Below are 15,441 nucleotides of genomic sequence, written 5' to 3' on the forward strand. Positions count from 1 at the left end.
CGCTCTACTTTGAATGTTACGTACATAGCCATGTATGTTAATGTAGATTCTGGAACCTCACCACTGTAGGTCCTTTGTCGCCTGCCAATTTCATGCTGATGTAGCAGGTAAGGTTAAAAAAAACTGCAAGCAGAAGGTCAAATGGGACTTTTTTTCATGTTTGTTGCATGTTTTCTTTAGTCTTGGGGTAAAAATCCTTTTATGCATAAACACTCCCCATTTTCCCAAAGTGATCATTACAGGCACTGGAACACAAAGGCACAACTGAATCATCAGGGAGCATCAGGTGATACCTGCTCTCAAACACTGGTGTTGTATTTATTGAAATACAAACAATGGTAAAAGAGATTTGGACACACAAAGTATTTACACTTCAAGTCAGCATAATCAAAGGTTTTTTTTTCCTTTTTGTAGTATGTAGCATACTTAAATACATGGACCCAGTCATTTAAATAACCTGATTGTTACATACTTTTAACCATAGTGCATTATGGGGTCTCTCTCATCCATAAATACACGTCTAGGTGGTGGTTCTTCTGTGCAACTGACAGACTTGGGACAATGAGAGAGAAACTTCCTCATTCCTTTACACCTTTTATATTCAGTGAGAAACAGCACCTCCCCTAAATGTTAAAATATCCAGGGATAACAAGGAAGTATTACAAAGAAATATTCATTATGGATCCATCAAGTAAACACATGTATAAAACTGACTGGAGCATTGTGTCATCTGCTGCTCCTGTAGCTAAGGATGAATGAAAATTCCCCATGCAGAGTGGTCTGGCAATGTTTCTCAACCTAGTGCTCAGGACCAGTGAGAGCCCACATGTCTGCCTGATCACAGAGCAGGCATTTTGGGAGCTGTGTTGTAACAAAAATGTGAACCATCTAGTGGGATCCAAGGACTGGGTTGAGACTGATGTGTCAAGATCAAGTTGTTACACCTTTACCCAAACTGAGGGGAGGAGGTATTAAGACAAGCCAACTCTCACAACGACAGCTCCAGCAGTCAGCTGTAAAAGGTGTTAATATAATACGTTTATTGAAACAGTTACTGTCATTTTATATTCTATATGGCTTTGAGTCCACATACTACATGAGACTAAGCTTATTTCAGACCTGCAGAAGTGTGATAATAGTGTATGTCCAGGCTACGTTCCTTGAAGAGGAACGTATTCACTGAGGGGGAAAAGCACTGGAAACAAAAGGAACAACTGAATTACCAAGGAGCATCAAGTGCCCACACTAAGAATACTGCTATGGTATTTATTGAAATACAATGTTAAAAGAAACAAATCAAGGAACACAAAGCAAAGTATTTACATTTCAAGTCAGGATAATCAAAGATTCGTTTTTTTTCTTTTTGCAGGTGCGCACAACAGGTGGGAGAGCAGTGATACATAATGTCATATATTGGTCAAGTTACCCGATAAAGAATAAACCTAGTGCTTAAACCTAGAGATATTTTTAGAGTGGGAAGCAACTCAGACTGGACTCAGGCTAAGATTAGTCCCAAAGGAAATGTTAGTGATGTGTTTGTTTTAGTAATTCAGCGCTGGAACACATTTTGGGGCGTCTTTCCCAACCAGTGTAATATATGCAGACCACACTGTTGCAGGTGTCAGTTTACCTACCTTTCACACTGCAAGAATTACAGGTTTTTGCTTATGTAAGCCTTTCATTTAGTGCATTACACCACTGTGAGATCAAAGCATTTCAACTTTACTCCCTAACCAGGGTCTGGTGGATTTTACTTAGAAAAATCCAAAAGATAATTTAAGCATGATTGGGTATCTAAGGAGAACTGAGTATATTTTTCTGGCCAAATATGAACCATTTTAGTCAAACTAAACCATAAATAAAAGTGTATGTTGATCTCCAGTGTGTAGCTTAGTCCACAAATGAGGCTAGTACAGAGTAATGCACAAAATGCACCTCAGCCCCTAAGCACTTTGATCTAAGGGCAGGGCAGCCAGTTCCTGGACGGTTGAAAATTGCCATGGCAGTGACCCAAGTGAGTGTCCCAGGAGTGTTACTGGAGGCTCTGAGCCCATGTGCCCTGAGCATGCTGATTCTGCAGCAGCCGGTGGAGCTCCTTAAATTGCTCCACGGTTTGGTCTTTCAGATCAGGGTTGGAAATTTGCAGGCGGATGCTGTCCGTCGACCACGAGAGCTCACCAGAAAACATCTCAGTGAGGATCCTCGCCACCACAGGCACCACCTAAATGCAGCAACCAGTGCAGTATTGTGAAAAGCACACACAATGCAGGTTTGTCAGAGATGGATGACACTGTAGTGTCAATGCTGAACCACTATTAGAAATTATTTTTAGCCTAGGCTTGTGTTTAATCTGAGGGCATATTTCCCAGACCCAGAGTCTACCTTTCTCAAATCAGTTCCCTCACCACTGTGGGGTTTTTAGATAGGCAAATGGTTTATACCCTAAAAATCAAATATCAATAACAAGGTAGAATTTTTCATCATTAGCCAAGCTACCCCCCCCCCCCCCCCCCCCCAATTGCAACTTGTGAAAATCATACCGGGAGGCAAGAGTTGGTCTGAAGTAACAACAGACACTGAAAATTTTAAGTACTATATTCCACATGTTACACTAGGCATACATTTATTATGGACAGTATTTCAAAACTTATGCCTACAACCACCAACAATGCAAGAGATCCATTTTCCTGAGGCCTTCATAACCATTTGAAAATTAGAGCCACTCTATCAGAAGTGAAATTAAACTCTTTAGAGTGGTAAATTAGGATGATGGTAGCTCCACAGGTTAGGGTGGAAAGAAATTCATCACAAATGACTAACTAACATTACCCAGCAAACTGATGTATTGTAATTAGCACAGTCCCAGAAACTACACTATGGAAATTGCACAATGCAGTGTCCACATTCCAATACGTAACTGGTCTGCTGCAATTAAAAAACAAACAAACAAAACGTACTATTCCCATAAGCTCTGCCTGCTTTTCTTGTTAAATTCTATCAGTGTTCTAATGATTCACAACCATTAAATTGCCCCAACAAAAAGTTCTGTCACAATCATTGCAAATGGTAATCAGCACAATATGTAGAGTACTTGCAGCATATTTTAGATTTTATGAAGTGGGAATGCTTAAGACACATGTTTTTGTGAATGAATTGAGCTTTGCACACCTGGACAATAATGAGCTTCTTCTCTTTGGGCTTATGGTCAGGCCAGTCCTCCCCGAAGCAGAAGTATATTTCAAAAGGTGGCGGGGTCGGCGCCTCCCCTTTCTGGTACAGGATGAGTCCTGTCAGAACCACAAGCCATTTTTTTTGTGACCCACTGATCACAGACATACTGTGTAATGTTTTAATATTTAACATTTTTCAAAAATATGTTATTGCTATAATATAGAGTTAATTTATTCAGGACTTTGTTTACATCTACTTTGCGAGTATCTAAAAGCTTAAATTATTTTTATTTTCATTTCATCATTTTTCACTATTGGCTTTATGGTCATTTAATTTCTAGTGCACAAATTTGAAAGTGGGCAGTGGTTTTTCCAAACGGGCCTCAGACATGGCCTATTGATCACACAATGAGAATAAGAATAAAACATAGGAGATCCAAAAATATATACTTCCATTTTTTCCCCCTCACTCTACTAAATATATAAAATCTGAAACCTCAGTGAAGGAGCTTCACTAACCATGCAGGAAGCTGTTGAGGCTGAACACATTGATCTTGCGCTCCCTCTCCATGGGGTTGGGTGGGCCGTTCTCAGGCACACCTGGCCCAGACCAGAACACCTTGCACTGGCACAAGCGTATGGCATAGATGTCCTGCCCGCGGATCTCCAGGATCAGGCCTCTGTCCATCACATCCAGCAGGTGGTCTGTGTAGAACCTCTGCTTTTCATTCTGGATGTCAGTACTGCCAGGGAATAGCACTTGGTGGAGTGTGACCGGCCCAAATAGCTCCACCTGCTCCGGCGTTGGGGCAAGGTTACCATAATAGAGCCGACAGCCCTGGGGGTTGCTTACAGTCAGAGAGCCAACTGGGCGGCCCCTGTACTGGAATTTGATGTCAAGGTCAGTTACTAGACCAGAAAGAAGAAATGGAGGGAAAAAGCAAAATGGTACCGTTTGACACTGTTGTTTGTTGTGTACAACATATAGTGTTAATGTGTAGCAAGTATTATTTGTTAATTGTTAATATCAACACAGTTTTATTTCCAGAACAGCTTTGGCTTTTCCAATATGCTGTCAAATCGTTGCTACCAGAATCACAGACCCACTGCAAAAAGCTCTGCAAAATCGTATGAGCAAGAGACACGAGATGCTTCATGCAGTCAAACTAAACAGCTAACCTATAAGAAGTCCAACAAGTTAATTAGTGTAATGTTTTCCAAGTCTGAAACACTTCACCTGTGAACAAACACTAGCATGTGCACTTGGTTAAAGTATTAGGCTAAGGGCCTGCTGTGAAGGATGTTCACATTGCACATGAGATGCATGCATCAGCATGCATATTCTACAAGTGCTTTAATAAAATTTGACATTAACCCCAATGATATTATAAAGTAAAGTAATCTAAAGATGCATTGCTTACAGGGCAGCATGTGGGGACTGCTCAGCAGGTCAGAGATGCAGGGCTGCACATGGCTCTCTGCTTGGGCTTGCACCTCTTGCATGGGACTGTCCACAATAGCTCCTGGACCGCTGACAGCATGTGGGACAGTGGATGGTGGTATAACCCCTGTACCTATGCCAAGTCCATTCGGAAGGCCTTCACCGAGTATAAAATCCTCCTGCTTCACAGTGGCAACCATGTGGCCTTGGCCAGTGAAATCAGGGGCTATGACAGGCACCAGGAATGGATCAACTGTACTGCGGGGAAATGCTTGGTAGTTTGCAGGTTCAGCAATTCGAGAGTCTGACAGAGAAAATATAAAAGTTTCATGTGTCAAAATACAAAAAACAAATAAAGGTGTGACCTTCACAATCATATTTCCTCAAAAAGCTCAAATGAAGCTTATGCACGAAATTATATATACTACCTACAGAAAAAAACAAACAAACAAAAAAACAAAACAAAACAACAACTTACTGATAGAAAGGTGCTCAAAGTTAGGCAGCTACAAGAAAGACAAAGGGGAACATAGTGAAAGCAAAAGCATGTTATTTTGACCAATGAGTACATAGCAAAATCAACTCTATTTCTGAGTGCGCTAATGCCATCTTGGCAGCATGCAACATGGCCTCATGCTTTCATCCACTCCACCTGCAAAGCTCACCTCCTCCTCCTCCTCCTCGACTCCATCTAAAAGGGCATGAAAGACACGGAATTAATGACACCTCCACCTTCACTTCCAGTTGTACCCCAAGCACCTCCTGCCACTACGGTTTACCTCCGTTCAAAGGCTGGTCGCAAACCTCGTAGATCTTGTAAGGCTGCACAGGGGTCTCCTTGGTGCCGTCATATTTCAGAGTAAACTCACGGCTCTTGTTCAGGGCACAGCGCAGATTGGCCTTCCACTTGGCTGGGTCTGGTTCATCCACACCCTCCTGGTACTTCCCTGTCTCCAAGGCCCAAGCCTGTACAGTGTGGAATGGATAGAATTAGCACTAGTAGGGTTGTTAGGAATCTGAATCAACTTGGACAGTGCTTCTCCAACTGCTTGAGGTTAGCAGATGTTCTAGAAAGGCCTTTTGATTTTGGGGCCTCAGGACTTCCTCTTATGACCAATTGCTGCAGTACACAGCATGGAGGGAATCGAAACTCTCACCACTTTTAGTTCTGCAAAGCTATTTTTGAGAATATGACTGAAAAGCGACTCAGCCATCAGATAGAATAAGCAGGAAAGCAAGTTGCAAGCGCATAAGATATGGCTGTGAAAGGCAAATCACTTGAGGTGGTTTCCACACTACCCATTACAAAACCTAAACCTAGAGCAAAAAAGAGTATGTCTGCATGCCTATTTGTGAGGATCACCAGGAACTTGGTGAATCATAAAAATGGTAATTGATGGTTGTTCTTTGGAGTCAATGAACATTGCTACAAAAATGTTTATTCTGTGATGGGTGAGGTTGAGCACCTGTCAAAAATACATATTAGTAAAAATACTGAAAATATTGGACTGCAATTAAATAAAAAGTATTCTTGCTAAATGCTTACAAGTGCTCGATTTTGCCTTGTCTTTTTCCCCCCTTTACCAAAAAGCATACTTATATATAAGCTAAATACTTCTATATTAGATAATACATTGAAAAATAAAAGATGTATATTAAGAGAAAGCAAAAAAAAAAAAAAATCACCTGATTTTCTCTTTTTCTTCTTCTTTTTCTTCTGAACTGATTGACCGCAGAGCAGGCTGGAGTAAGCAGCCATAATACAAACTACCTTTGGTGCACCCCCTATATCTGTACAATGTCTCTAAATTAAGATGTACTATAAACTAAGATCTACTAAAGGAGACAAGTTAAAGTTCTCACTCTCTCATTTGGACAAAATCCTAGTAAGCCCTTGTTGAAATAAGTAAAGTTGTTTTACTATAAAAGTCATGTTCATGACAGCAAGACAAAACAAAAACAAAACAAAAAAAGGAATTCTGAAAAATAAAAAAGTTATTACTGAGTGATTGTATAGATGACATCATTTAATACTAGGGTGATCCTGTTGCGCTGTGTTCCACTTATAGCTCACTGCTATTGCTGGAATATTTTCTTAGCACACCCATCCATGATCTCAAGGGGATTCACTGGTATTAGGCAGGTAGGATTCAGGCACTGCATCAATTATTTCAACATAAGAGTCTGCCTTCTATCTGCCTTTAAATGTTCAAATAAATAAACACATGGATGAAGCTGATCATTTAACATCAAGATGCTTAGTATGTAAGGAAACTGTGGATACAGTTTGTGTATAAATCTCTTATACTAACTACAATAGCATGCATATAACAAATTCAGAGGTGTATGCAAAACAGACAAGCATCACAGCCAAGCAGCACTTACCTTGAATATAGTGTTTTCTTCTTCCAGTGTGGGAAGGTGGCGTGTGGCATGTCTCCAGGGGATTTGAAACAAACGGCGATCCTTGTTGAGCCAGTGGAGGCCTGGGTATTTCCCACTGTTCACCTGGGGGAATGAAAATTAATATAGGTTTAGAAAGAAACAATGTCACAGTGATGTCCTGAAGGGATAGACCACAGTTGAGTATTTAGAGAGGTCTGGTGCACCTAGTTTAACTGGTAAAGGGGCCTGGTAATCAGCTAATAAGCAATCAGGAAAATACTAAAACTCTGCAGTGCAATGTTTATCCAGCACAAAAGATTTTTTTTTTTTAATGCACAGCAAATATGAGCCCATATTTTTCAAACAATATTTTTCACCAATTGTTTGACTTTTCACCTGTTCCTACATCCTAACAGTTTTTAGTAGTAATATAAACACTAGACTATAATTAAAATGTATTCATTTGCGAAATACCTGTAGTGCTGTTACATGACACTACCACATTTTAGCAAACCTCAGAATAATTAATATGCATCATGAAAAGTGTGAGGCTCTGTTCTCGCCATCCCTAGTCAAGACTATTTTTTGCCCTTTTATATGAGGAAACATCACACTCAGAACAAAACAGAGTTCACTGCTCACACTGCTCACAGTACCTAGTTTACTACTCACCTGAGCCAGCAGCCACGGCTTAAGACGAATTCTCCTGGGCTGGACACTCATGGTGCCAGATGGGGAGGCCAGCTGCCCTTTAAGGGTGTGAACAGTCTGCCCACTTGGTCTGACCTATGGATACCTTTGTAGGAGGGGGCAACACAGTGCCTGCAGAATTAGTTGAAATGTACTAAGCACAATATACTGAGACAGCTTCAAAACAACAGGCTAAGGTGGCAAAATATGGATTTTGGCAACAATGCTACAATCACAAACTGACAGGTGACAATATAGGATACAGCAAATTAAACTTTGCAACAGTTAAAATACAAAAGCAGTGTGATCCAAACATTTGCAAAAGGCATTCACCTCATTTCCATCTTTTACTAAATGAAGGGTCAGATTACAGTCCCAACTGCAACAAACTACAACTAAGCAAAGGCATATTTGCAGGATTCACCATTACTGTAATACCACATTTTGCTCAGACTTTCAATGATGTCTTCTACATGACCTAAATTCACAAACACTTGAACAGTTTAGATGTAGCACCTTTATCAGAATGATAAAAAGATGGTGTTAAATTGGCAAGAAGAGATGTCACTGAGATAGGTGTGTAACAGCCAAAAAGCAGAGATGGAATCAATGTGATCCATTACTAAGTAACAGGCTTGAAGTTGGGATGGGGCCTAATAATAAGCACAACAGGTGGGGCAATATTGCCTAAAACAAGATAATTACATGAACATAGTGCTTCCTTCAAGTATTAGAACACAAGTTAAAATCATTTATTTACTTACATGCTTGCTTGCTTATTTACTGAAGAGGCACAAATCAATCCCCCAATGAACGCTGACTAAGACTTGATGAATACAGCAAACAGAAAACAGAGTAACCATTTGCATATCTGCCAAAGTAAATACACTATTTATAAGTTCTAAACACGAGATGCCGTGCCACAAGCACACCAAGGCCAACAAAAGACCCAGACACATCCATATTCTTCCTAGTATACTTCCCTAAATGCTTTCAGAGAAATCCATGTGAAAATAACATTTACAGACACACACACACACACATTATATATATATATATATATATATATATATATATATATATATAAATAAATATATACACATACATATTATATATACATATTATATATATTATATATACACACATACACACATACATACATACATACATACATATTAAAAACACACAAATTTGCGTAACTGCTAGGAACTGAGAGTTGTGAAATACCCTTTTCTGTCCAAGTTTAGTTTGAAATTGCATTACTAGGGTTTTTATATATAATATTATGCAATTTCAAACAACTGAGCTTGGACAGAAAAGGGTATTTCACAACTCTCAGCTTCTAGCAGTTACACAAATTTATGTTTAGCAGCATACATTCTTAAAAAAAAAAATCTATGAATGCAAAAGAAAGGAAGTTAGTAATCACTAACTTTCACTTCAGTGGTCTGCTATAAAAATGGAACAAAGCAATATGACCCATAATTAATGTGCAATATGTAAGTGTCAAAATTGGAGATTTGCACAACTTTGGACATTGCAACACTTTTAGTGCATTTCCTCTGCTCTTACAAGGTGCAGTTTATATAATGCAGGCCTTTACCTTTTGGCAAGTTATTTTAAATCTAATATAATATTAGCTTGTGTAATGGAATTGTAAAATAAACACTTATAAGAGTAAATCATTAAGTATTTTATTAATTCACGGTTTGAAATCCACTCACCACAGAAGCAACATGGTGCAAAAACCAAGCCTGTGACCTTAAGAAACATGTTTTGAAGCTGAATCAAAAATAAAGTTCTTCTGCAAGACACTTAGTAAACTTTCCAAAAAGTACCAGGTACTATCCACAGCTTTTCCCAATGGACAACCAAAAAAAGGCGAGAGGAGTAGAGTCTAGCCGAGCCGGTACCCTGCCGTGGAAACGCACCATAAATGCGCACAGTTCAAGACTATGCTTTGACAGCTTGTATCAGTAGAATGTTGTTAAGGAAATAAATTGATCTCATCGAACACAAACAAACATTTTGACATTAAGATCTCAAGGTGCAAATCCACATCGAGTTGGCTAACCGGTAACCTAAGTATCCGATCTTGACAATTCATATACAGAGATTTGCCTTTCTACAGGCTACCGGACATTATTGGGCTTCTACAGAAATATAACATGATTTGTCTTAATGTTCATATTTAATCACGAAAAGGTTTCCTATTAACTCGATAACAACAAACACCAAACATTTTAAATGGCTATATATCTATTCAAGTCCATTCAATGACAGATAGCCAAATTATCTTTCAAAACTGCAGATCCCGAATACCGATTTCTGGTACAAATCTAAATTGCAGCCACAATGAGAGATATACTATATTCTACGCGATCTCAGCTACTTCCCTTTTTTAGCTATCGTGCAAGTAACCTGATAGCAACAAAGTTAAGCGTATAGCTCCGAAAAGCAAGAACATAATTTGTCAATTTAGAACTGCACTGAAAACTGTTCCGAACACGTCCGCGTCATAGAACGTGCATGTGGGGCAAATAAAACAAACTTTAAACAGCTTGCCTTCGTAGCGTTTAAACTCGATTGGCCCAAACGCATTTGCCCATTTTGAAGACAGTGAGTGCAGCATCACCAAAAAAATAATAATAATTACGTAAGTGAATTACAAATTACCTGCACAACAAATATTCCGTCGTTAGACTCCAGAGATTAACTTTTGAAGTAATCCTGGCTCGGTCAAACACGCACCACACAGATGGTAGCTGTTTGCACGCATGGATCCAGGTGTACGGCTCTAAATATCTTAAATTAAAAAAGAAAACGGATATCCATGAAGCTGCGACAGTTTTGTACTCACAGCACTTCAAAAAACGTAATCAGTGCTAAGAGAGATACTGTCGTAAATGTCATACGAAACAGGAGCTATGAGGTTATTTGCAGAACTTACACAGGTACCACCCTTCCGGATGATATGCATAGTAAACGGAAGCAGTACATTTTCATGTACAAACGGTGCATCACCCTCAATCTGAATTAACCCAACTAATCCTGTTATAAGAGAACATTTCATATTCAAATAACAATGAAAGAAACCCAGTAAATCTGACTGAAACTTTACCAAATTAACTCTAAATAAAATAATTAAAATACTATATATATATATATATATATATATATATATATATATATATATATATATATATATAATGTGCCATCTGCATTTAATTGGATAATTGAATACATATGTATGTATACACACACACACACACACACACACACACACACACACACGTTATAACAGGGGTTTCGTGTTCAAACTCAAGCACTAACATTTGAAGAGCAGTTCAGGTCTGAGGTCGCTAGGTGGGTGTCTATATTCGTGATGATGATTACCATAGACTCATATCAGTTTCATGGTTCCCACGATCCCAGTACTTTACATTAGTGTTTTCTTCATGTTTTACCAGTAGTGCTCTATTTCTTATGACAATTGAGCCCTTTTTAATTGACACATTTTTTTTGTTTATTTTACAGTTCATAGATTTCCATTTTTATATATTATTTATTTTGAATAGGTGATAAGTAGTATTCTACTCTCTAGTGACATGTGAATGATTAGAATGGAGCATTCATTTAAACTATACTTGGATTTGCAAAACCACCCTGAATCTACCCTCCCAGATGGGGAGTGGATAACACACGTACAAGCCTTTTAATTATAGCAAATCAAGGTGGAGTTTAAAGCATCATTTTTTTCTGTGCAGTATGCACCATCACACTTGCTCTCTTCAATTCACCTGTAAACCTGCACTGAATCTAGACAACAAAGACACCAAAGAATTCTTAAGCCTTGCTGGAGTACCTCACTCCAGAAATGCTAGTGCCTAGAGAAGTGCCAGAGTGAAGCTCAGGCCTGCAGCCCTAAACGTGCCACTTGACGAGAGGTGGCTGATCCAACCACGGTAAAACAATTTTGGCCCAGAATGCTCATTTACAAGGAATACTTGGGGGCTCCGTTTTGCTATTGAAGCACTTCTGAGGACCATTATTAGTTTTAGAAATTTTATTGGTTAAAAAATGTACTTGAAAATGTTTTATTTTTAAAAAGGTTTCTGCACTTCATTGGCATAGCAACAACAGAGGACGCAGACACACGTCATTAATGCAGTGTCCACTAGTACTAAAGTGCTTTACTACTGGACATGACAAATTCTTAATTCTGAAGGTCCAAAAACGTTCAACGAAATGATCAGTAAACGTTGTTTTGGTTTCTCCAGTGAAATTGATTACATCTCTTTGCAAGAAATACAAAAATTAACACATGCAGTGATGCATATGAGGAATTGTTATTAACAGTTGATCTTTTATGGCTGGTTATTTTAATGGCTGTGTTAATATATTTACATGTAATACATCTAGAGTTGGCTACACTATCACAACAGAGTTAAATTTGGAGAAGGAAGAAATAATATTACATTTATTGAAATGACGACCTGACATTTGGCAAAACATAATTTCTTCTGTTGGTCAAACTTGTCACTCTGCAACTAGCTTCACCTTAAAATGACAGCACTTGCTGAGACTGTGACCTAACATCTCTCAGAATACACAGCATGGAGCTGCAGGTTTCTTATCTGTAGCTAATGTCCTTACACCTGGACCCCATGGTTGTGTTGATTTAGCCTTCTTACTCTCACTTGTATAGAGTACGTTTGAGTGCATTAACGGATGTAATTGGATTACACATGACATTGGAATCTCTTGTGAGGAACTTAACGAGGGCTGAAACTAGGAAACGTTTGTAATGTAAATTTAAATGGCTTCCCTTACTGGCCCACTTACATGTTTTTGAAGATACTAACATTTCTCAGTGATTAAAAAAATAATAATCTATTAGAGTCTGAAAACAATCCTTCCGATCATTGAAGTTGTGTGGTTCACAAGTAAATATAGCTGGCTCTGGAATGGTGAGGCAACTCATGCTGATATATTGTGCAATTATCCTTCACAAGGGCTGCAGCGCTATCCTGCTGTTTGTCAAAGTCTGCTGTGGAGAAGCATGCTGAAAGAAATGAGCACTGTATTCAATGATCTGTGTCCTGCGTCTTGCACAAAGCCATAGGGCAAACAACAAACAAGGTATGAGTGGTGAAAAATCCCTCCCAGCAAAACCCCACTGAAAAGATGGTGAAAAGACAATTTTGTCAGCTATCTTAACAGCAGTGAGATCTGACTGTAAAGTGGAAAAAACCAAAACCCCAGACTTTATCATGATCATGAAAAGATATCTATAAGACATCCCTCTACACAATTTGGTTGCATAGTTAAAGTTGACAACATTTCCAGACTGTTTCAACAACTTGAACGTAACATAATTTCAACCTCAATAATTCATGAGTATGCATCACTTTATATAGCTAGCAGTTTGTTTGCTGGTTCAAGGCAAGGCATGCTACCTAGCATGGTGGCTAATGACTTGAACACATATCCAGAATGGACACCCTTGATTGCCAGAATGGATAGCAGATTATATTGAGAAGATTAATAGCTAATTATACAAAAAATAATTTATAAGGGTGGGAGTAAATAAATAATAACCTCACATCCAAACAACGTCCATAAAAATCTGCTCCACTTGACAAAACATAGCTAGCTAGTTGACGCTAGCTAGCTATCACAGGCTTCACGGATTATGGCTGTAGTTGTCGGAATCTGCTATGCTAGCTAATGCACCTAAAACTGACAAGCTAACAGACAAGCTAGCATTAGCTTCTAATGGAAACCTAGCGTCTTCATCTTAACTTGCCACATAGGCAAACAGCATGTGTTGTATCTATACCTTCCAAGTCTCACAAGCTACGTACGAAATCGCATACTTCTACTAAAGTAGTATGCCAAAATAGTAATTCCGTGATTGATAGTGTGTCCAAAACACACTATCCATCCAAGCTCACAGCTGTATTCACTGCTGTTAGTAAAAATGAAAATTTGAAGTGTGCAAATATGAGGGGCCGTTGAGGGCGAAAGCAGTGTAACACTTGCTCACACTCGCACTGCATAACTATGAAGCACTTGTGCATACAGATGAAATAACTGCGCATACATATGAAACATTTTCACATAAATGACTTACTACTTACACTTGCGTATGATATCTTACACTTGCATATACACGCACATTAATTCACTGGTACATAAACAGCCTCACTGTGCTTGCATGTATGTGTGTGGCTGCCACGTGAAATGTAGATTATATTTGGTTTTTACCATTGAAAATAAATGTTTGTGTTGGTCATGAAGCTTAAGTTCGTGTTTTAGTTATATTTCCCGGACCACCTTAAATGGTATATCAAAAGAACAAGAAAAACGAGATTTAAGGTGGAACAGAAAATTTGAATAAGAAGACAACTACAGCCTTCAAGAATTCAGAACTGTGCTTCAGAATTGGTAGAGAAAGAGCTGGTGAATATTTGAAATTATATATATATATATATAAAATCAAAACCAAAAAGTATCTGTTTTCCTTTTCTTTTGGTCTGCAATGATTTTCAGAGCATTTATATAGCTGTAGTATATGACCAACTAGGCACAATCACACTATAAGCAGCTGGCAGCTGCATGAACACATTAAAACATTCAAATAAATATTTTCTGCAATTTTCTGCAAATCCTTGTTTCTTCCCAGTTCTCCACCCATAACATTGTGTCTCCACCCTTCTTATACGTCTCTCTTCCCCTTCCTCTTTCTGAAGTATTCCCACCTAATGTTGTATACTGAGCAGGTTTTTCTGCCTGATGCCCTTTGTACTGACTTGTGTTCCCCTTCCAATCCTCATCCTGGACTCAGCCTTCCTGTTTTGATCTTGGATCAGAACAATTTCAGCAACCTCAGCCTCACGCTCTGGACACTCTGAATCATGCTCAATGCATTAGTAGCCTGCTTGTCTTCAAAATAAAACTTATTACAATTGGGTCCTTTTTTGTCCTTTTGAGTGCTTGCTATCATTGCAGAATACTTGGCCTAACTATGGATCCAGAAGAGGTGCAACACAGTCTCGCCAAACAAGAAGCAACTGTCACAGAGCTACAAGAAACTATTCAAAGGCTCACTACAGTTCTGTCTTCTCGCTCTGTACCAACTGCTTTCACTGTTTTTGACTGTTTTTGAAAGGTAGTTACTGTGGCTCTCCAGATCTTTGCAAGAATGTTTTAATGCACTGTGTACTGTATTTCACCTACTGTTTCCCACTGTCTTGTGTTGGCTTTACTGACCTGTGAGGCGGGTGCCTGGGAGACTGCCTCATGAGACAGCCAAGACCCAGCACTGTGCTCTGAATCAGTTTTATAACCTGTTTAAGTCAGGTTTTTGACCATCCGGCAGCAGGCAGGGATCCATGTTCCCAGTTATGAGATCCACCAGGGTAGACTCACAGCCCCTACCTATGCCCAAGATTTTTGCACCATAACAGTGGGAAGCAGTTGCAGTTAACCCCCTCCCAGAACTGTGTTACACTAGGGTCTGTCTGCAGAACTACATCTCGTCCTCATCATCTACATCTTGTCCTCAATGTGTGTCCTCAACCTTGTCAGAACTTATTCAGATTGCTGGCACAGTGGACAATCGAAGGAACACCCATCAGCCTTTGTTGAGCAGCTGATCATCTTCATCTGTAAGAACAGCACCTCTTACCTCCCAGGAATGGGCCCGGCATTATTCCAGGGGCATATGCCTGTATTGCGGAGCTAAAGGAC

General features: G+C 39.1%; 1 protein-coding gene across 3 annotated transcripts; it reads right to left on the reverse strand.

Annotated features, from left to right (window-relative positions):
• Positions 1-269: 269 nt before the first annotated feature.
• Positions 270-10,635, reverse strand: irf5 (interferon regulatory factor 5). Of its 3 annotated transcripts, XM_027014272.2 has the most exons (12): positions 10,363-10,635; positions 9,411-9,600; positions 8,451-8,512; positions 7,669-7,792; positions 6,997-7,119; positions 5,391-5,577; positions 5,277-5,302; positions 5,090-5,117; positions 4,592-4,915; positions 3,690-4,079; positions 3,169-3,287; positions 270-2,221 (listed from the first exon to the last, which is right to left on the reverse strand). In XM_027014272.2, exons 4-12 carry the CDS (start codon positions 7,717-7,719, stop codon positions 2,033-2,035), a joined length of 1,437 nt encoding a protein of 478 aa, XP_026870073.2. In that variant the 5' UTR covers positions 7,720-7,792; positions 8,451-8,512; positions 9,411-9,600; positions 10,363-10,635; the 3' UTR covers positions 270-2,032. The 3 variants fall into 3 exon arrangements, with proteins under 3 accessions (XP_026870073.2, XP_026870072.2, XP_026870071.2); XM_027014271.2 differs by lacking the exon at positions 9,411-9,600; XM_027014270.2 differs by lacking the exons at positions 8,451-8,512; positions 9,411-9,600.
• Positions 10,636-15,441: the final 4,806 nt, after the last annotated feature.

This window comes from Electrophorus electricus, chromosome 2, assembly GCF_013358815.1.
Source record: "Electrophorus electricus isolate fEleEle1 chromosome 2, fEleEle1.pri, whole genome shotgun sequence".
NCBI lineage: Eukaryota > Metazoa > Chordata > Actinopteri > Gymnotiformes > Gymnotidae > Electrophorus > Electrophorus electricus.

Bases quoted from the DNA above. Each gene is read 5' to 3' on its own strand.
- irf5 (XM_027014270.2), bottom strand. From the start codon at position 7,719: ATGAGTGTCCAGCCCAGGAGAATTCGTCTTAAGCCGTGGCTGCTGGCT. The intron at 5,578-6,996 runs GTAAGTGCTGCT...CACACTGTACAG, and splicing joins AAGAAAACACTATATTCAAG to GCTTGGGCCTTGGAGACAGG. The intron at 3,288-3,689 runs GTTAGTGAAGCT...TGGTTCTGACAG, and splicing joins CCTCAACAGCTTCCTGCATG to GACTCATCCTGTACCAGAAA.